The sequence below is a fragment of the Loxodonta africana genome, chromosome 15, assembly GCF_030014295.1.
Source record: "Loxodonta africana isolate mLoxAfr1 chromosome 15, mLoxAfr1.hap2, whole genome shotgun sequence".
NCBI lineage: Eukaryota > Metazoa > Chordata > Mammalia > Proboscidea > Elephantidae > Loxodonta > Loxodonta africana.
The window spans coordinates 60187032-60210230 of record NC_087356.1 but is presented as its reverse complement, the minus strand read 5'-3'; the positions used below and the strand labels follow the sequence as shown (position 1 = coordinate 60210230).

Below are 23199 nucleotides of genomic sequence, written 5' to 3'. Positions count from 1 at the left end.
TTTAATGAATAAACACCACTGTATTTGTATATACCTTATATACACATCTTTCTACAAATATAAATTTTTTTTTAAATGCCTGTATGCTAGCTCTTAGGCTCAGTGCTTAGATATACATTTAACAATAAATACATTTAAGCTTTTCAATAACCCACAGGGAGATAACTTAGACGAGGTCATGGGAAAAGGTGCAGACCTGGGATTTGAACTCAATTCTCTCACGTCAAGTTGAGTAGTGCTATCCTGACTCTAAAACTCCTCTCTGGTGGTATGCCGTCAGCATTTTATTCCTGCTATAATTTCCAAATTCAGAATTTTCACCTAGCTAAAATCTGTAACATGTCCCCTTGTTGAAAAACGCACGATTGGAAAATATTTATTTTTAAGGCAACAAAAGGAATAAATTACAAAGACGATGATCAGAGGGCCTGCTGATGCCCAGAAGCACCACAAGGAGACCTAAGTGAAGGCCCTGAAGTTGCTTCATCAGCCCAGTTTTTAAATCATGTAGCTGGTCAAAGAAATCTTAGAAATGTCTTCAGAAACCATTTTATTAACAAAGTACTGAAGTCAAAGTCTGTCTTTTACAGGATGCTTACACACTCACCTGCACTTACGGAAGAGCCCAGAATCATAAGAGTGCTCCACAGCAGTGTCTGTAAGGACCCAGGGTCTGGATGCATAGCGCCAGCTTACAGAAGCAGCAGGACAGACTTCCACAGCAACACCCAGGCCTCAGTCACTGAAAAACATTAGAAAGAAGAAAATCTAAAACACAAAAACAGTTGAATTATTTTCTCTGAGGAGCCAGAGTTGTCAGTATGATGGCTGCCATCTATTTGAAAAGCTTTGTATAGAGGACGGCAAATAAAAAATTAAAAAATACAGTTGCCTCCAAGACAGCTCCAACTCACGGTGAATCACGGTGACCCCCACAGAGTAGAACTGTGCTCCACAGGGTTTTCAACGGCTGATTTTTCAGAAGCAGATCACAAGTAGATTCTGAGGCTCCTCTCATGGGCTCGAACCGCCAACCTTTTAGTTAGCCCCTGAGCGCGTTAACTGTTTTCACCACCCAGGCAGTCAGATATGTCAAACACAAGACAGTGAATTTGCGGAAGAATCTCTAGACTCTTTAATTACAGAGAGAGTTTTGCTCTTCCAAGGCACCAGGATGCCCCTTACCACACTGGTCACTCCAACAACTATACTCAATAGCCCATAGTGCACTTATACAGTACATCTCACAAACATCTAAAACTCATCCAACCAAAATGCATACCTCCTCTGTTCCCCAAAAGAGTAACAATAACAAAACAATAGCTAACACTATATAGTACTTGGGGCCCTGGCGGTGCGGTAGTAAGTGTCAGGCTGCTAACCAAAAGGCTGGCAGTTCAAATCTACCCACTGTTCCTTGGAAATCCTACAGGGCAGTTCTACTCTGTCCTATAGGGTCACTACGAGTCGTACCCAACTTGACAGCAGTGGGTATGGGATATAGTACTTACTCTGTGCCAGACACCATTTAAGTGCTTTTAATATACTAATTTAATCTTCACAACAACCTTCTGAGGTAGGTACTATTGGTTTCCCCTCTCAGAAGGTGGGCTCAGGCTCATGGAAGATGGATCCATATAGAAAGAACACGGAGTTCAGGGTCTGTTAGAATACTAGAGCTTGGCATGTTTGCAGAACAGCAAGACCACTGCGGTGAGGGTGAGAGGAGCCAGGAAAAGAGCACTATGGGGTGAAGTAAGAGAAGGAAGCTGGGCCCAATCACACCCAGTTTTGAAGGCAATGCAAAAGATTCTGCAATTTATTCTAAATCCAATGGCAGGTCCTTAGAAGAGTTAGAGAAGGGGAGTGATGTCGTTTCATTCATGTGTTAAGAAGATCACTGGCTGATGAAAAATAGACTGCAGTGGGGCTGGAGTGGAAGCAGGGAGAGCGTTTAGGAGGTACCGCCACCACTCGGGACAGAGATGATGATGTGGTGGGTTAGATCAGGCAGGTAACTGTGGAGGTGGAGGGACGTGTTTGGATTCGGGATATCCTGAAGGTAGAGCCAACAGGGCTTGCTGATGGCTTGGATATGGAGTGTGAGATGAAGAGGCATGTCAAGGATAACTCTCGGGTTTTAGTCCAACAGAATGAATAAGAGCTCTATGTACTGAAATGAAGAAGACAAGGGAGGGGAGATGGATCGAGGGAGGGGAGATGGATTGAGATGGCTCCTAATGCCTAGCAGAAATCATATCAACAGTTGTGTTTTAGCCAAGGTAAGTCTGGATGTGCAACATAGCAACGACTGTGAGGATGGCGCAGGACCAGACAATGTTTTGTTCTATTGTACACAGGGTCGCTATGAGTCGTAACCGACGTGACGGCACCTAACAACAACCTTTACGGAGGCAGTTTGCCAGGGTTTTCTTCCACAGAATTGCTGTGTGGGTTCGAACAGCCAACTTTTAGGTTAGCAGCTGATTGTAAACCGCTTGCGCTACCTAGACTCCTAATGCCTAGCACAAGGTAGGCGCTACCTTAATTTAATACAATTCACTGAGGTACCTTAAGGAATAGTATTTGAAAACTGCCACCTCATCTGAATTCAGCATATTTTAGCTACTTTTTTAAGTTTCTTCATTTGTATGTAGGATAAAAGAATCTACAAAATTATAGTACTATATGCCAGGCACCGTGCTAGGCTAGGGATCCAAGAGTGGTTACTGTGTCTGCAAGTTCTCCCCACATTCCTGCTTGGTCACAGAGAATCTGTAACCACAGAACACATCAAAGTGTAATGCCAGAATTATATTCATGGCACTTTAGAAATCTGATTTTTATGCGCACATCCCGTATCCCAAAGAAAAGTTAAATCTAACCCCTGATAAAATGCGCTAGTAATACAAAGCAAAGTATCTTAAGGCTTTTATTAAGTCAAATAGGACCTCCCAGGGTTCGTTCATCTTCTCTACGCCAGGTACTCCAAAAGCTAAGAGTTGCAAACTCAAGTTTATCTGGACAGGTCACAGACTATCAGGTCCTGGACTGCCTTTTAAATTTTATCTTGCTGAACTCTTTTCAAAAGTGGGAGAGGGGATTTTGATACCACTCAATTGGGGGAGGGGGCCGGCTGTGTGAGAACTTTTTTGGTTTATTTGAAGCCTCACTCAGTTCAAAGGTAAGAAGTGCCTCAGGGCTGGTAAGCAGTCAAGCAAAGCAAACGCTCCAATAGCTTGTTAACAGGAGACACTTGACGGAGGGTGAGAACAAGCAGGATTGTTTCTTCCTTCTGCCAAGTCTTTCCTCAACTATTTATTTATTAAAAGGCAGTAAAACAAATATTCGGAGTCAACTTTAACCCTAGCACATGATCTACTAAGTTACTTTAGAGCTGTCTTTTAAATTCTCACAGCTTATTACTGCTACCTCAATGTCACCTTATAGGAATTTCCTTTATTAATTCCATCTATTAACTTGCTCTTAACACGCTCTCAGTTGATTCTGGAGTTTGGAAAGAACTGATGGCCATAACAGACATTTACTAAATATGTGTTGATGTCGTTTGTATTTTCATGGCAAGCTTGCTCAGTTTGTGAGAGAACTGTGATAACGTGAACAACAACCTGGATTCCATTGCTAAATGCGTCAGGCAAGCTTGAAATTATATTTAATAAACACCAACAGCACCCCAGGTCCAGCCCCACAAATAAACACCACTGACCTCAAAGGGGGTTAGATGACACTACAGGAATACTTCAGAGTACATCATTAGCGCTGCCAGAAAATTGTCCAACGCTCTGTCATTTTCATAAGCACTGTCTTTGCCAAAAAAGGAAACCCTTAATGACATTGGTGTTACTGCTATTTGACTAGTAAGTTGTCGGAAACAGAAAACAAAAAATAATTTCCCCGTATTGTTCTGGGAAATGAACAATTTCGCTTAGCCAAGTTTATTACAACTGTAAAAATGCTGTGATGATGTCAGGCCTTCTCATTTAACTTCACGGGGAGGAGAGAGAATCACCATCGTCGTCAGTCCAAGGCTGATTCCTATGAGGTGGAGGTCAGACATACCTCTACCCTCCAACTCTTTTACCAATTCTGACACCAGCCGCCTCTCCCATGGTACCCTCTACCTTCTCTGCTGGGTTCAATAATTCGTTGCAATGGCCACACAGAACTCACGGATCATATTCACAGTTATAAGGTTTATTAGGGAAGTAACAGGTTACAATTCAGGATTAGGATCAACTTGGAAGTAACAGGAACAACTTGGGATACAGTTGTTCAATAAGAACAGCTTCTTCTTGGCTGCTGCCACTGGGCCCTTGCTCTCGGCCTGGGCCTTTGCTCTCAGCCTGGGCCCTTGAGCTCCCAGCCTGGGCCTCCACTTGGGCCTGGCCTCTGCCCTGCTTGGGCAAATGTTACAATTTTTTAGCTTTACCAACAAAAGCCCAGAGGCACTCCAATCCACCAGCAAGCCTTCTACCTGGAGGCACAAGGCTCTCGCTCTGTGAGTCCAGCAGTAAGTTTCTGAAGGCACCACACCCCACCAGCAAGCCTCCTGTACAAAGGCACTCAGCTGTCTCAGTCAGCGGCTCAGTACACCCGCTGTAGCCAACTCACTCCCTGGGCCATCTCGTGCCAGTCTCCTGGTTCTGCTGCTGTTTCTCTGCTGCACTTGACACCGTTTCATGCCGTCTCACGCCGTCTCAAGCCTTCTCTGTTGTTATAGCTTTGTCTCCTGGGCCTAGGGGGTTTTCAACACAAGGACCCCTAGTCCAAAAGACGCACTGCGGTCTTGGCTCTTCTTGATAGTAGTGAGGTCCCCCTATTGCCTCTGGGATTGGCTCCCCTTAAGCCTAGCAAGTTGGCAAAACTGACCAATCCCCTATAGGGTTTCCATGTACCTTATTTGCACTATCAGCTGGCTGTCCAGGCCCCATGGTGGGCCACGGGTCCTTTATTTGCATAGTCATACCCAGTCCTTTGTGGGAGACAGAAGACCACGGCTAGAAGGGTCACTGAACAAGTCTCCCGCCATCTTGTTACACACAAATCTGTGGCCTTACCATGGCCCTTCTTACTCATAAATTTTACCTTGGCAAGGGAGACAAACCAAAAAGTAAAAACCGAACCAGTTGCTATCGGGTCAATTCCAACTCATGGCCACGTCATGTATGTCAGAGAAGAACTGTGTTCCGGTTCAGAAGGAGATCACCAAGGCTTTCTTCCGAGGTACCTCTGTGTGCATTCAAAGTGCCAACCATTTGGCTGGTAGTCAAGCTCTTAACCATCTGCACTACCCAGGGACTCCAGAAAGAAGACAACAACCCTTAATTTCTTCTGCATGGGAGTTGTTACCCCATCCTCTTCATACCCTCTCTTCTGATCTGGAAACAAAGGCCAGCATGGAAAAGGTGCACAGTAGGAGCACACCCAGCCCACTACACACCACTCAGCACTTTGGCACGCCACTTGTCAAAGGTCGTTTGACCTTTGTTCTAGCATACATAACATTCTCATTCAAAATTAGAATTCTGATTTAAACCATATTAGATTGAATAGAATTCTAATTTAAACCACACTGTCATTTTTTAGACTTCAGTGTTTCTTTTAGAATTTTCTTAAAACGCCCAATGCTAAGCTAATGCCTTGTGATATTTTAAACAAAATATTTGAGTTTTTTTTTTCCACATACTCTACAGCGACTATGTTACTTTTACAAACAGGAAATTGTTAATAGAAAGTTTTACACTCATTGGTTAAAAAAAAAATTTGCGCAGTCATCACAAAAAATATGGAAGATACATAAATGTACGAAAAAGAAACAACACAATCCCACCACCTAAAGATAACACATCAGTACTTTGATACATTTCCTTCTAATCCTTTTTATGTGTGATCATAACATATATATGATAATTCTGAATTCTGCCTTCATTTACTATCTTATGTTCATTCTTCCTTATTAAAATTATTCACAAACATAATTTGTAATGGCTGCAGATATTCTATTGAACTGATGTACTTATTTCTTTAACCAGTTCCTTGTGGAGAGTTAGGGCACCTTCATTTATTTATACGTGTGTATGTTTGTTTGCTAACACAGATAATACTGCTATGAATATCTCTGGCCATAAATCTTTAACCACTCTTCTAATTATGTCCTTGGGAGAGATTTTGAGAAGTGAATTTACTGGGCCAAGGAGTACAAATATTTGTAAGACTCTTGATACATACTGTCAAGTTGTTTTCTATAAAGAGAACATCAATGTACACCGCTATCCCCCACAACCACCACGGCACATGATGGCAACTTCCTCTAATCGGCATATGGCTTAGATCCTTATACCGTGGTAGGCAAAGAGTAGACATAAAACGTAAATCTGAGCAATTACTTAAAGTACTTGATGGATCATAAAGCAACTTTCACTGTCTAATCTATTAGGAATTTTTCTAAAAATATCCCGTCATTGGTAGGTGCTGTTGTGTCAGTTCCAACTCACAGCGACCCCAGGTGACACAGCAGAACTTCTGACACAGCAGAACTGCCCCATAGGGTTTTCTTGACTGTAATCTTTATGGAAGCAAATTGCCACACCTTTCTCCCTCAGAGCTGCTGGGTGGGTTCGAATTGCTTACCTTTCAGTTAGTTCGCAATCAAGCACTTAATCATTTGCACCAGCAGAGCTCCTCAAAAATATTCTAAACTAACATAAAAGTAACGACAAGAAAGAATAAAAGGAAAGAACATCACAGGTCACATATTATCAAATCTTGTCAGTCTCTGAACTTCCAATTACAAAAAACACCACTGACACAAAATCTCTGCTTCCTATCCAAACCTACGATAAAAGAGTGACTGTGGTTGTTATGGAAACCCTGGTGCAGTAGTGGCTAAGTGCTACGGCTGCTACCCAAGAGATCCACAGTTCGAATCCGCCAGGTTCTCCTTGGAAACTCTATCAGGCAGTTCTACTCTGTCCTATAGGGTCGCTATGAGTAGGAATCGACTCGACGGCAGTGGGTCTGGTTTGGTTTGGTTTGGTTTGGTTTGGTTTGGTTTGGTGGTTGTTATACTACATGGTTTTAATTTAAAACATGTATTTCTCTAAAAATAAATGTGTATGCAAAAACTGTTGACACTTTACAGGAATACATGCTGGCATTCAAAACAGTAAAGTGCCATTTGTTTTCAAACGTTTTCTCTCTTCCATACCACTGTCCTCATTCTCTCTCTCACACACCCCTCTATATCCCTAAACGACTAAAAAAAAGATAGTAAAATGCAGCGGTTGGAGTATAAATCGGGTTCAATCTCACTTTACTATTTTACTATTTTACGTTGGCAAAGACGCAATCAAGTCCCTAAGTTAACCCTTTCGTGCCTGGCAATACACACACTGACCATGAACTTTTTCAGCCTCTGGGATTTATTGGGAAGCTACTGTACCAATGACAGTGTGTGCTGCCACAAGGCAGGGGCCTTTATGACTGTTTGAAACTGAAGAAATGGGCATGTGCCACAAATGACTATTTTTACAGGGTATTGTATGCAGTATCTGAATTTCTGGTAGGAACATCAGAAATTTTGAAAATTTTGATTTGTTACACATATGTATCAATAGACTTGGTTACGGGCTCTGAGGTGTAATTAGTAGTACTTCATATGTATCACCAAACACTTAAGGTAGGTTTGTGGGAGGGGGAAGAAAAAAAAAGTTCATACTACCTACCAAAAATTCAGGCACAGTCAATGACTCAGAATGTTTCCATTAATGAAAACACATGGTATCAACAAAAAATTCAAACCCATTGCCGTCGAGTCGATTCTGACTCATATCAAAACTATAGGACAGAGCAGAACTGCCCCATAGAGTTTCCAAGGAGTGCCTGGTGGATTTGAACTGCCGGCCTTTTGGTTAGCAGCCATAGCACTTAACCACTCACTACGCTACCAGGGTTTCCCAAAAGAAAAAAAAAAAATTCAAAGCAGAAAATAACTGGGTCACTAAAGGGTTAAAAACAGAACTGTTAAGGATTATCTAGCTCACTGATCTCAGAAGGAATCAGCAGGTCCCTGAGGAACTTCCTCTATCTCCTTCCTATCTTCAGATGAAGTTAGTGGCCAACACAATTCCAGTGTTTTCAGTGCAGGCCTGAGGGGCTGATGTAACTCTCGAAGATGGGGTTCAGTGGTCACCTGGTTCCCAGGAAAACACCTGAGCGCACCATTTCCTTCCTCTACCCCTGGACTCCTCAAGGATAAAAATAAATAAAACAGTGAAGTGTCACCCCCATTAAACCCACAAATCAGGGACAATTCTTCCCCCCATGCCATAAAAATCTCTTGGGGCTCTCCAGTTCAGAATGGTGTGAATGCTGCTCCTTGAGTTCTGGCTGACTTTACTAAAGAGAAGCAGAGATTCTCTAACTTAGGAGGCTTTCTTTGAGCATCTCCCTCACTTCTCCATAGAAGGCAATTTGTATTGTATAACAAACTGTACTTTATATGCCATCCCAGGCTTAGGAGCATTTGTGTCGCCAAAGTGAAGAAAAAGGTATGCCTCATCTTAGAATAAGAAAGGAAATACTAACGTTAACACTAACGTTTACTTAACTTATTGTTCAGGTTGTGAACTTACTGCTTTTATAACCCCATTCTAGCATGCTGCCAGAATTATCCTTTGGGAAAAGTCTTTCCTGAATTCTTGATTTGATTCCTTTGTTTCTGAAGCAACCTCTTTGCTTTCGTTAAGGACGACCAAGGCTGTCTTTCAGAATTATCCCCCCTCCCTCCTCCAGGCTCCAATATCAAACTGTCTCATAGTTTTCTTTCAGACTTGGGGAATAACTAACTTATTTATGAAAAAAACTTGGCTTTAGGATCAGTATAGTTTCTCAAAATCGTAAATTATTTTAGTTTCCTTTTCTAAAAGAATCTTGCTCTGCATGAAACACAGTAATTTCCTTCTTAATAAAACACATGGATCCTTATTTTCAAATAATCTATTTCAAAACATGCTGTTCATCAACTGTTGAGAAAAAAAGGAGATTTCTGTAGTAACTGAAGACAAAATAAAACATGCCTACTTAAAAAATTCCTGATTAAGTACTATCAAGTGCTGTCAATTCAGCATAATTTCTATTAAAAAAAAAAAAACCAAACCCACTGCCGTAGAGTCGATTCTGACTCACAGTGACCCTACAGGACAGAGTAGAACTGCCCCGTAGAGTTTCCAAGGAGCGCCTGGCGGATTTGAACTGCCGACCTTTTGGTTAGCAGCCGTAGCATTTAACCACTACGCCACCAGGGTTTCCTAATTTCTATTAAAAATAAATTAGGAAAGCCAAATACCCAAAACACTTTTCTTAACCCATGGAGCTACTTTACCTTAATCTCATCCAGCTTTCGGTCTCTGGTCAAAGCTTTCTTCATACTAAATATTTCAATAATTTAGCTAAGAAACTAACACCATGTCCTAGACAAACTTTTCAAAGGACCCTACTTTCCTTGAGAAAGGGTATTTATTCAGTCAACTCATCCAATACACAAGGCATCTATACATTGGGCAAGATTCTGAGGGAGGTACAAAAATAAGGAAGGCGTAATTTCTGTACTGAAGGAAATTACAGGGGAACCGAGAAAAGAGGATATGTACAAAATTAACATGAGAATAAGGGGGGAAAAAGTAAGTACAATGGGAAGGTAAAAAGTATTCAAAGAGTTCAAAGGAGAGGAATTCATCTTTTATTCAACAAGTATATGGGATATGCCCACTATGGGTCAGGCACTGTGCTATACTGGGGCCTCAGCCAGGAAGAAAACAGGTTTAGCGTCTGTTGAGATTAGAGTCAGGTGAGAGCAGACGACACCTAAAAAAGAAGCAATTAAAATACAGAGTAGCTAACACCACGACTATTCTGGTGAAAACGTTTTGCCATAGTTGCTCTTGAAAAAGTTACTCCATTGATGGCATTACTTCTTTTTATTTGGTATAACGACTTTTTCAACCAAAAACTAAAGAAAAACACTCTAAAAAGTGAGACTCTGATCTTACAACTTTGGGTAAAGATACACTCACCAATTTACATGACACCCAGGTTTCTAGTCTGAAAATATTATGTCGAAAAATTCGAACTGCACGCCATTCTCGGGTAAATCCAGAACACTTTGCTTTACGTACAGATGCCAAGTGAGAGACGAGGTGTTAGTGTTTTCTGCTACCCTTCTGTTGGCAGTGTGTGTGCCCCATTTCCACAGGTCGGGAAGCAGTCAGGCTTAGCCTTTATTTTGCCATAACTGTATTTATAACGTTAAATTTTTAAGTGCAGTTTGAACGTAAGATAACTATGAGCTTTAAAAAAAGACTGCCTGGCTGAGAGCGATGACCTGATTCTCCACCACCTTCCAGTCATGACTGCCTCGCAATCTCTCCTTCATCAGCCACTGCCACCAAGTCTTCTCTTCCTCCTCTGGGGATCACAATAAACCCACTACATAATATTTAAGAAAACACTGTATTTACTTACTTTCAAAATACTGTTTTTCACTCACACAAATTTTGTCTTCATCGCTCAATTGCTAAAAAACTATACTAATTCTATCTGTAAAAGCTGGCCATCATAGAATGGAATGGAACACTGTGATGGTTAAGCTTCTGTGTCAACTTGGCCGGGCCATGATTCTTAGTGGTTTGGCAGATATTATGTAATCATCCTCCATTTTGTGATCTGATGTGAGCAGCCAATCAGTTGAAAGAGGAGTTTCTTTAGGGGTGTGGCCTGCACCCAACATATATGGAATGTTCTGGCAAAGCTCGCCCTCTCTCAACCCTGCATCTGAATCATCGTCCTCTGACCTCCAGTCCTTGAGATGTGAGACTACAGGCTGCTGCATGACCTGCAGATTTGGGGATTCACCAGTTCCCACAGCCCCGGGAGACAGCAGCCTGCCATTCAACCTGCCAATTTTGGGCTCATCAGCCCCTGCAACCACATAAGCCGGAACAAGCCTCCAGCCTGATGCCTGACCCACGGATTTGGGACTTGCCAGCCTCCACAACTACATGAGCCATTTCCTTGAAATAAATCTCTCTCTCATATATATAAATACACACACACACACACACTTCACTGGTTTTACTCCTCTAGAGAATCCAGCCTAGGACACGCACATCATGATTTTTTCCACTGAAATCAATGGAAAAGGTTTTCACTAAGAAGCAGAGTTTTCAGGAAATAAAGGTTTTCTGCAATTAAAACAGTTAAATGAGGGAGAGGTGAACAAGAGACTAAAGCAAGTAGAGGTGCTACAGAAAAAAACAGAAGGGTCAGCTAACCCAGACTTGGGAGGTTGAAGGCAGCTTCTCAGAAGAAACAATATTTAGGTGAAATGAGAAGGATAAGCCTGGTGGATGGGGTGGAAGGAGGGAGGAAGAACAGGGACGGGGAAGGTATTCCAAGTAAAGCATCGGTATGTGTTCAGAATCAGGTAGAGGGCAAGGAAGTGACGGCTGGAGAGTAGGTAGAGGGCAGGGAAGTGACGGCTGGAGAGTAGGTAGAGGGCAAGGAAGTGACAGCTGGAGAGTAGGTAGAGCAAGTCGTGAGAGGAAGCCAGAACATAAATAACTATGTAAATCATGTGAAGATGTTTGGCTTTTATCATAAGAGGAGTGTATTAATGGCTTTTAAGCAGGTGAGGGACAGGATCGGACTTGTACCTTTGAAAATTAATTTACACTGCAATGTGCAGAATGGTGGAAGAAAGGAACATGAGCTAGAAGACTGCTGTGAAAGATGATGGTGACCTGTACTAGAGTAATACCAATGAGGATAAATTTAAAAGATTTAAAAAAATTTAAGATGTGGACATATTTTAAAGATATTTAAGAGGTAGAATCAATAAGACTTGGTGACTTCACTGAACTGAGAAAGAATACATCTCTTCAATATCTCTGGAACCCATTCACCTGTCCACGTCTCTGATTCTTCACTGCTTTGGCTATAAATGAAAGAATCAAGGCTGCTGTCCAGATGTCTGATGTGGGCAAGTGAGTGGCTGACTCACTTAAAGCACTCACTAAGACAAGAAACACATGAGAAGCAGCAGGGCTTTTTGTGGTTTCTTATTGTTTTGAGGCTGCTGGAGGAAATAGCGAGATTGTAACTGAAGGTGTGAAGGTAATGAATTGAGCTGGACAGAAGGAGGACTCTAAGAACTTTAAAAGGCAAGTAGAAAGAAGCCTGACATTATTTAGAGATTTGGGCCACAGGTGGGGATTTGGGAGGCAACAGCAGACAAGATGGAACCATTGCCCTGTAGTGAGGAGGGGGCCTCAGAATGAATCCTGAAAAACACACTTGAAGGGTTAAGAACTCCTCATTTAAAATAACCCATATTATCAGGAAATAAAGGTTGGTTTGTTTGTTTGTTTTTAAATACTACTAGTAAAAAAAATTTCAGCAAAAGGAAAAGGCAAAAAATGATATCCTAAGGATGGAATCAAAAATTTTTTTTAAATGGGTTTCAAAATGTCATTAAATTTCACACTCACATACCTTTCAAAGCAGCTACACTCTAGGGTAACCAGACACACTGCTTTAGCTGTTGACTCCTTGCTGATCACCAAAGCCTTTGATCAGTGACAGTCTTCATGCTGTCCACACGGGGTCTCACAATGAGAGTAACAGCTGGCATACATCATTCACGATTTTACTGGAGAAGTGGGTTGAGGCAAGGGGAAAGCGAGAAAAGGAGAATGCTAGCTTAAGTCCAGATGCAACATCTCAGATGCATCCACCTCAGGCTGGGCTCTCTAGAGGAGCAAAACCAGTGAAGTATATACAGAGAAATTTATTTCAAGGAAATGGCTCATGCAGCTGTGGAGGCTGGCAAGTCCCAAATCCATGAGTCAGGTGTCAGGCTAGAGGCTTCTCCTGACTCATGTGGTTGCAGGAGCTGACAAACCCAAAATCAGCAGATCAGGCAGAAGGCTGCTGGCTCACGAAGTTGTAGGAGCTGTGAATCCCAAAATCTGCAGGACTTGTGGCAGGCTGCTGGGTCACATCACAAGAAGCAGAGGTCAGGGGATGATGAGCCAGACACAAGATCAAGAGAAAGCAAGCTTTGTCACAACATCTGTATACATTGGATGCAGGCCACACCCCCAAGGAAACTCCCCTTACAACGGATTGGTTGGCTGCTCATATCAGATCACAAAATGGAGGATGATTATATAATATCTGCCAAACCACTGAGAATCACGGCCTGGCCAGGTTGACACATACCCTTAACCATCACAATCCACCCCTTGTCAACTCGGCACCCATACACATCTCTTTAAACTATACATAATCTCTAAATAAGGACAACTATAAAGTCATACTTGAGCCTAACATGATACAGCTAACATACGTACAACCAAAAATGCATTAGCCCTGCTTACATCTTATGTTTTATAATAAGTTATGGCATATAATAAGTAACAGCTGCCAAACCACTGAGATTCATGGCCTAGCCAAGCTGACACATAGCCTTAACCGTCACACCATCTAATAGTTAACGTGTTAATCTCTGGGGGTTATTCTTGGTTCTTTTAGAAATTACAGAATTCCTTAGAGCAGTCACGTGCAAATGACAATGATGTATTTTCTGGCCTGCCACAAACCTCTGAGTTAATAAAAGGAACATATAAATCTTATAAAAGTAGAGCTGCTGGATATCAAATATCTAGGTCCAGTATCAGTAACTTGCAGTACTCACTTCTTAACCAGAACTCAGACCCTTCAGTCTGAAATGCAGCTCTTCACAGTACCCATTTTAGGAGCATTTAATGACCACGGAAGCATGCAGAACAACTGTATTTTAAAAATGTGGACACCCATAGACAGCAAAACCCTTCCCTCATTTCTCTCAAGTCTCATTCGAGGCAACCAAGCATACACACTGATTCTGTTGCCCACAGAAACGTTTCCTTTCACTGTGGACCATCAGAACCAGAGAAAGAAAATGGAAGTGAACTGGAGTTATGGCACCAAAAAGGAAAAGTGAGCAAGGAAATAATCAACTCCACATGATCCACTTCAGCTTCGACACAATGAAAAGGGCCTAAGACTAACCCCAGGAAAGGTCACAGAGATCAAGGGTCACAAGGAGAAAAGGCAGCACAGCGGAGCTGCCAGCTGCAATAGGAATCAATGTGGTCCTAATTACACACCGAAAGAGAAGGGGCCAAGGGAGATTTGGGTTAGGTTTGACTCAAGAGACCTGTGCGTCTAAAAAAACAAAAGTCAAGTGTTCCTGTTTCACTCTCGTCCAAAGGGCCTATTTCTTCCTGTCTTAGTGTACAGGAAACCACGAATTGCAGAGATAAGATAATTCTGGCATCCACCATTAGTTATAGAGTACCGTTACAAATACTGAAAAGCATCACTGCATATAAATGGCGAAATTCTAAAAAGGCACTTGGGAGAAATTATGAAAAAGCCAAAATAGAGCAAGTTTCAAGGGGATTACCTTGCAAGTACCAGAGAGTAAATGCTTGTTGGCAAATCCAACGCTCAGTAAGATTTTCAAGTTTGTCAATGGAATTGGCATCATGGGAAAAAATAACATAGTTACAGTAACCACAAAAGAAATGCTAAAGGCAAACTTTTAAAGTTTACTAAGAACTAGCTAAACTTGAACAAACTGATACTGTAAAGATCCACAGAGAGATTTAGCTAACCTTCTTTGATGGGATGAGGAGGAATATGAAAACATTTCAAAAAGACAGAGTTCTATGTAAGTGTGAGGTAGTATAATTAATGTACCTCTTGATGAGTCCAGCACGTTGCTTAGACCTTAGCAAGTGACACGCCGCACTCCTGTCAGAAGTACAGGAATCCCCCCGGCAGGTACAAAGGACTCAATCCCACAGGGCTTGCTTTAGCATTTCATTTGAATAACAAAGAAGAAATCTCAAGGAAAAATGCATTTCCAGGAAGTACACTCTAACATAGACAGGTCAAAAGTTTAAGAAAGGGCATATAAAAAATTAGAAATCTAAGTAAGATATCTTTACTATAAATAAACTCTAGTCGATGCTTGTTGAACACTAGGTTTCTGTCACAGTGACTTACATTATGTTACCTGTTGAGTTAGGAGTTTCCTAGAGAGTACCTTACTCCATCTTTAAACTTGGCTTCATAACAAGAGCAAAGAAGTCTAGATTTCTCATGAGCCTGCTTTGTTCAACTTGTGATAGGCAGTAGGTGAGTCACAGCTTCATCAACGCTGGCATACTACCACGGAGAGTTTCTGTGCATTGATAGGGGTCTCTGCACAGTCACAAGGTGACATACAAGTCAATAACAGAGTATTACGTAGTCAGTATACAACAGGCACAGACTGATAAATCTAAAGGAAGTAAACATGTACATCGGTCAAAAAAACTTGGGTCCCAAAATTTCTGAATCAGTTAAAACCAAAGCCATGATCAGGAGAGAATGCCCTGATTAACCAGAAAAAAAAAAAACAACGAATCAGTTAAGATCAAGACATCTTTGTAAACATAGCACAATATAACACCAACTTTTAGTTCAATCAGCAGAGCCCTGAAATGTAGTTTTCAGCATTAGGCCCAGCCTGTCTGCCAGAAATGAAGCAAAGCGTGCTGGAGCAACTCTGCTGAGCTGAATATATACAAAGTGGCAGCTGCTGCAGTGTGACATTACTTTAGCAAAAGTAAAGAGAATGGCCTAGAGAAATAATTCAAGGACATACTGATGCAGAAGACACACACATATATACACACACATACATTCACTACCTGAAAGACCACAGCAGTAGACAAACCCAACCAGGAAGACAGAGAAAAGTATTCCATGAATGCTCCTCTGTGCAAAACATTTCTGAAAATTCTTTGTTAACTATTTGCAGTGTTGTATTAGTGTCCACAAGCTGCCATAACTAATTACCACACACTGGGACAACTTCAAACAGCAATGTTTCCTCTCACAGTTCTGGAAGCTAGAAATCCAAAATCAAGGTGTCAGCAGGGCCATGCTCACTCTGAAGGCTCTGGGGAGAAGCCATCCTTGCCTCTTCTGGCTTCTGGTGGTTGCTAGCAATCCTTGGTATTCCTTGGCCTGTGGGAGCCACACTCCTGCCTCAGCCTCCCTGGCTGTCTTGCCTGTATGTCTGCATCCCAATTTCCCTTTTCTTAGGAAGACACCAGTCACTGGGTTAGGTTTTACCCTAATCCAATATGATCCCGTTTTAACTTAATTGTATTTGCAAAGATCCTACTTCCAAATACGGTCTCGTTCACAGGTGCCAAACAAAACCAAAAACCAAACCTGCTGCCATCAAGTCAATTCTGACTCACAGTGACCCTACAGGATGGAGTAGAACTGCCTCATAGGGTTTCCAAGGAGCAGTTGGTGGATTCGAACTGCCGACCTTTTAGTTAGCAGCCGAATTCTTAACCACTGCCCCACCATGGCTTCCTCACTGGTGCAAGGTAGTCAGTCATACATTTTGGGGGGAATCTATTTAACCCAGGACAAGTGTCAATGTATAGATCAGGTATGAAAACCATTCTCAGTGTTATGTAATCAGTGATTTTTAATCCCACGTGGTAGTAACCCTAACGTTATGACCCAATTTATTCATTAATGGCTATTTCCAAGAAAAAAAATCAAGAACATCGCAATCTAAAAAAAATACCATAATCAATAACTATAAAGGAACTCCAAATTTCTTGACACAATGATAGCAATGTGAGGTTAAATACATAGTCTCCCAAGGTAACTGACTAAAGACATAATTCTTATTTAAATATATTAGTTCTGATATATTTTATAGTTTTTTTATATTACACACATAGTGCAATTAATTATTTAATATGACCGTTGTGATCGTTAAGGTTGTGTCAACTCGCCTAGGCCATGATTCTCAGTGGTTTGGCAGTTATGATGCAGTTGGACAGTCATATAATGATGTAATCACTTCCAAGATGAGATCCAATATAATGTGACCACCTCCATGATAGGATCTGGTGTGAGCAGCCAATCAGTTAAAAGGGAACTTCCTTGAGGGTGTGTCCTGCATCCAATATATGTGAACTTTCTGGCAAAGCTCACGGACTTTTGCTATGCTCTAGATCCTGCATCTGTCTTATCAGCATCTGACCTCCAGTTCTTGGGACTTGGGCCAGCAGCCTGCCATCTTACCTGTCAATTTTGGATTCATCAGCCTTCATAGCCGTGAGCCAGCAGACTGTCGTTTGCCTTCTCTCTCTTTCTCATATTCTATATACATATATATGTGTGTGTGTGTGTGTATACACATTCGCTTCGCTGGTTTTGCATTTCTAGAGAACCCAGCCTAAGACAGCACTTCTAGCCATAGTCTTTGTAATTCACACATAATGATTGAGTGGGACTATGCAATAAGGTATATGGAACCTTAATGAAGGGATTAGTCAGTTTTGCCATCCCACTAGGCTTAAAATGAGCCATCCCAGAGGCAGGAAGGAAGGATCTCACCACCACAAAGAAAAGCCAGGAGTAGAGCGTGTTGGACCCATGATCCCTGTACTGAGAAGCTCATGGAACCAGGAGACCGAGAGAGAGAGAGAGAGAGAGAGAGCGCGCAGTAACACCAAAGATGGTGAGAAGCTGCAGCAGCAGAACCAGGAGACCAATAGGAGACAGCCCAGTCCACTGAGCAGGAGAGATGAGTGCCTTCAGGCAGAAGACTTGTGCCTTTGGGCAAGAGACTCGGAAGAGCTAGGTCTGCAGGCCCACGGAGCTAGAGCCCAGCGTCTTCTGGCCAATGTTTACTTGGCAGTGTTGGGTGCCTTGGGGCACTTATCAGCAGAGCTAAAAGAGTTTTGTAACACTTGCCTAAGCAGGACAGAGGCCAAGAGGCCAGAAAGAGGCATGCCTGTTACTTCCCTAATAAACCCCATAATTATGAGTATTGTCTATGAGTTCTGTGTGGCTACTACAGTGAATTATCGAACTCAGTAGAGAAATAGAGAGTGCCGTGGCGGGAAGGTTGGTGTCAGAATTGGTAAAAAAAAGGGCTAGTGAGAGGAGGCGTGTCTGACCTCCACCTCATAGGAATAAGCCTTGGGCTATTGATCTTGATTCTCCTTCGTCTTTGTGAAGTCAGAGGAGATAAGACGGTCCCCACACCATTTTTATAACACTATATTCATTTGTTTATTCATATTTACACAATAACAGTCAAACCTCACATCTGTAGAATACATTTATATATGTTGATATACATCTATACCCTTGTAAGCCTGACTCTTCTCTGAAGGATTCGTCATCATTTGGCTTCTAAGCATAACATAAGAGTTTTGGGCTTGTTTTTTGTTTGTTTTGTTTTGTTTAAATTTAAAGAGATTTACAACTTCATTCTTTGCATAATGTTATGACTAATTTGAGTCTTACTATTTTTTTTTTTATTATAAGAATGTTGTGGGTTGGATTCTTAGCTTAATTTTCTAAAACCTCGATATCCAACTCATTTTCTAAGGATAGATTATAAGCGCAGTTGGAATCTGCAGCCTAAAAACACAAAGGGCAGTTTCTCATTTATTTCTGAAATCAAAATTATTGAGTGCCTATCTAGATTTAGGGAAAACCCTGGTGGCACAGTGGTTAAGTGCTACAGCTGCAAGCCAAAAAATTGGCAGTTTGAATCCGCCAGGCACTCCTTGGAAACTCTATGGGGCAGTTCTACTCTGACCTATAGGGTCGCTACGAGTCAGAACTGACTCGATGGCAATGGGTTTGGGTTTTGGTTATCTAAGACTCGACGGCACTGGGTTTTTTTATATTTAAGGTAGCTGGGAAAAAAACATGGAGGTGGGCAGACCGATAAAGTGGAATAAGACAATAGGGACCTTGATCTCATTTCCTGAAACACTAAATCTCGGATATTTTTAATTCTTGGACTGTCCATAAGCAGTAGAGTTAAAAATTTGCTCTACACTTAGGGGACACTGAGCTTCTATGAGCTCAATGACGGTATAATTTGGGAACAGATAAGGGTGATGGTTAAACATGAACATAATAAACTGTACATGTGAATATTATTGAAATGTCAAATATTTTGTTACATACACATGTACTACAATTAAAAAAAAAGTTTCAGAAAGCTATAGGAGCCCTAATTTTTAAAGAATATATTTAAAACAAAACGATTAGTTGGTGGTCTAAGCTGAGGTGAGTGTTGCTTTTTCCTAGAGAATTTTAACGAGAAAGAACATTTACTAACTTAGTGGGGCTCAGGTCCTGTCTGCAAGGGGGAAGCCTTCGGAATCTTTTTCCAGCTTCAGAATTCTATGATGAACATTTTATAAGCACTTAAAAAAAAAAAAAAAAAAAATTTTTTTTTTTTTTTTATGCTTAAATGGGAAACCCTGGTGGTGCAGTGGTTAAGTGCTACAGCTGCTAACCAAAAGGTTGTCAGTTCGAATCCACCAGGCGCTCCTTGGAAACTTTATGGGGCAGTTCTACTCTGTCCTATAAAAAAAAAAAAAAAAGTGCCTATAGGGTCACTATAAGTTGGAATTGACTCGAGGGCAACAGGTTTTTTTTTTTTTTTGGTTTATGTTTAAATGAGAAAACACTGAAAAGCTTGTATGTACCTCTTATACTATAGTTTTGCCTCATCTTTGGCAGACTCCAAAAATGGCTGCACTTAATAAAAGAGGAAAGGGGAAAAAAAAAGCAAAGGTTTCCAAAATCAACAAAATCTCAGCTCTAAAAATTAAGTCAAAAGTATATAGTTCAGTACTCAGTTTGCAAGCAAAAAAGAGGGAGTGTTGACAGACAAAAAAAACTTAAGTTGAAAAGAAAAGAAGTTAACTAGTTTATGGTTTAATTGTAAGAACCTGAAGAGGTAACGCCTTTTACTTTACACTCAGGTAAAGAACTTAGAGCAGTTTGTTGCTTTGTGAAAGTGGCAACCACAGCTTTACAGTCAAATCACCAGTGAGGTTTGTACAGAATTCTGGAAACACTCAGAAATGCACGTACAATGGAAAAGATAGAGCTTTCTCATGAAAACTCAGTTTTATCTTAAAAAAGAATTGGGAGTTATGAATAAAACAGCATTGCCAGTTAGAAAACTCATTATCAAGCTTTTCAAGAATTTAAGTATAAAATATTTCATAAGTCCACATAATTATCTCTTTTTTCCCTTTCTAGCTTCCCTGCCAACTTAAAGTCAGTATCTTAAGAGTACGGGCCCAGATGGCAGGTGTGGGTGGTTCCAAACCATCGGATATTATTTTGTTTATTTGAATTACATTCTTTGCTTGAACAGCCTCAGGGTGCAAATAAAACATACGACTAATTAAAATAACCAACAGCAGTACTCATAAAACATCTAAAAAGCAGCTTTTTATATGCAGAAGCTTTTTTTTTTTTTTTTTTTTTCAGGTGTTTGCCTCCTGACCTCAGCATGTGGAACAATGAACGTGCAGTTAAAACTAAGTACTAGGTATTTCCATTGCTGTTAGATACGGATAAAAAGCCGATTTAACTTAGTCTGTGGCCAAAGAGAGCACCCTAAACACAAAAAGAGCACCATGAACACTTAGGCATAAATCTTAAAGATGGAAAAACATCTAGCATTAGAAACAGCAAAGAAACCATATCCCAACATAATCATATGTTTATAATTTACTAAATTTAATCTACAGCAATGGCTCCCAGACTTTTGGATTTCAGTAACCGGTAAAATTTTAACAACAAAACACCTGTATGTCTTACATAAGCATGTCAGCAATTTACTAAGTCAGAACACTGTTTAAAAATTAAGAACAACTGTCATCTTCCTTCATTGATCCTTTGCAACATAACAAAAAGGTAGGCAAGACATAATTTCGGAATAAACTTAGCTTTAGGAAGCAATTACTTATATGACTTTTGGTTCATTCCTTCTCACTGTACTTCAGACAAGTGTAAAATCTTCGTCATAAATCAAGCTGGCTCAAAGATCACTGTTGGCAAGCAAATAATCTGAAGACTTATCTTTTCACTGTCTTCAATCGGTAGGCTCATGTTAGAACACAGCTCAGCACCACACATTTGGTTATAAAATAGGCTGTGTCACGTGCCCCCAGTGGAGCGTTACACACAAATGTTACTTAGCTTTTTATCCTCAACGTCAGCCAACATTCTCCCCGTGGCAGTGAGAATGCTCTTCTCAGTATGGACAGGTTTCTCACACTCAGAGACCTTGCCACGTCTCAGTATCCAACCCCACTCTACATTGTTAACCTTCCCCTCCAAAACAGGCCAAACTTTTAGGCTTTGTTGGGAAGTTGGTGATTCAGGAGGGAGGAACCCTACATTCAACTCAAAAAAACTGCCACTACCTTCAAGGCACCTTATACACCATTCTAAAGCTTCGTTTTAAAACTTCTTTCCTCTTTCAATAATGGCCTTGACTTTCAACTTAATCTGATCGCATCTTTGTAAAAATTGTCACCAAGGATGAGTCTGAAGGGCAAGTACAGTATTTGACTTAGCTGACTCACAATAAAAAACAACAAAAACCAAACCCATTGCCATGAAGTTGAATTACCACTCACAGTGACCCTACAATGTTAAAAAAAAAAAAAAAAAGGAAAGAACTAGGCTAGATTATTTATAGGTCACATAAATGCAAAAAATTTCTAGTGGAACTGGATTCGCCACACGTCTGTCAGCTCCATGAGGGAAAGGACCATGTCTGTCTGCTCACTGCTGTACATCCAACACCTAGGATGTACCCTGCACACACAGGTGCTTAATAAGTTTTATAAACTTACTTCTCTCCCTAAGAGAAACCACCGTTTTCTGGGAATTATGAAGTTACTTAAAATACCAATTTAATATGCTTAAAAACATCCTAGTGAGACAAAAGAAAAATGATAAGAACAGTCTAACATTATATTAAATGGCTGTTTAAGCTCTTAATCAGCACCAATGCTTTACAACCTGTTTACTGAGTTTATTTGGTCATTATGGAAGTGAATACCCACATGAATTTTTTATTATGCCAATTTTTAAAAATCAATAGCTAATAGCTATATGACATATAATTCAAGATAGATACTGAAGTCACAATGACTAATGAAAAGCATGATGCAACAATACAGAAAAGCCCTGACTGGTAGTGAAAGATCATTCAAATAATAGACGTTATCAAAAGATTCCATTTAAACCTAAGAGGAGCAGGGAAAGACACTAGAGACAACACCAAAGGCATTATTACCCTGTTCACGAACAGAAATGACTAAGTAATGTGCAAAACCTTCACCGTGATCTTAAATGTTCTAAAGGCCTATGACCAAGAGTGAACGAATGGAAATCTCCACTTTTAGGATTTCTGTATTTGCCCCCAAAACAAATACAGTGGGCTCCTTTCATAAGCCTATGGCAGAGATTAGCATTACGGGCTAAAATATCAGGGTTTTTTTTTTTATTGTACATAGTCCTGTTTTCTGCAACATGATATTAATTTCTGTACAGTCAAAATCATGTAATAGCACACTATGGTAAAACAGAATTATACTGCATAATGCTAGCACTAAATAAGAAGATAAGTCTCAGGGAAGAATTTTAAATATACTTAAATAATATTGACCAAATTAACTGGGTCAAACCACAAACAGTTTTATATGTCAATCTACTCCACCACTTGCCAACACTTTTTTTTTTTAAGTCCTGAATTTGATAAATAAATATATAAGGAAAATCAAGTACATTTTTCAAACAATCTGCCACAATGCTAATTTAACGATATAGGTGAGTTGGTAGATTAAGTCATTCCCTGGCAATATCAATTTCTTGGTTTATTTACCCAAATATTTTGTTCTCATGATAAATAATTATAAAATTAGGATTTGAAAACATTGTACAAGTATTTTAAGGCAGAGCTACCAGAGAGACACAAATGTTTTTGTCAGTAGTTCTCAGTGATTTTTCTGCCCCAGCACAGGAGAGTTACGATATACATACATTTTATTAAACATCTGTCTTATGAGATTAATTATTCCAATGAATAATAAGGGCTACCAATTGTTAAGTATACGGGTCAAAGACTTTACATATATGACGATTCTCACTACAACCTGAAAAACAGGTATTATTTCTATTTTACAACTTAGGGCACTGAAATGCAGAAGGCTCAGA

At 40.5% G+C, this 23199-nt stretch overlaps 1 protein-coding gene across 1 annotated transcript in view; it reads right to left on the bottom strand.

Moving 5' to 3' along the window:
- The window catches only part of CDON (cell adhesion associated, oncogene regulated), a 128742-nt gene that overhangs the window by 79952 nt on the left and 25591 nt on the right, over positions 1 to 23199 (bottom strand). Inside the window, exon 2 of the mRNA XM_003417420.4 lies at positions 608 to 742. Within this exon, the coding sequence (XP_003417468.1) occupies positions 608 to 683 (76 nt within the window). The 5' untranslated portion in view covers positions 684 to 742. The remainder of the gene's footprint in view (positions 1 to 607; positions 743 to 23199) is intronic.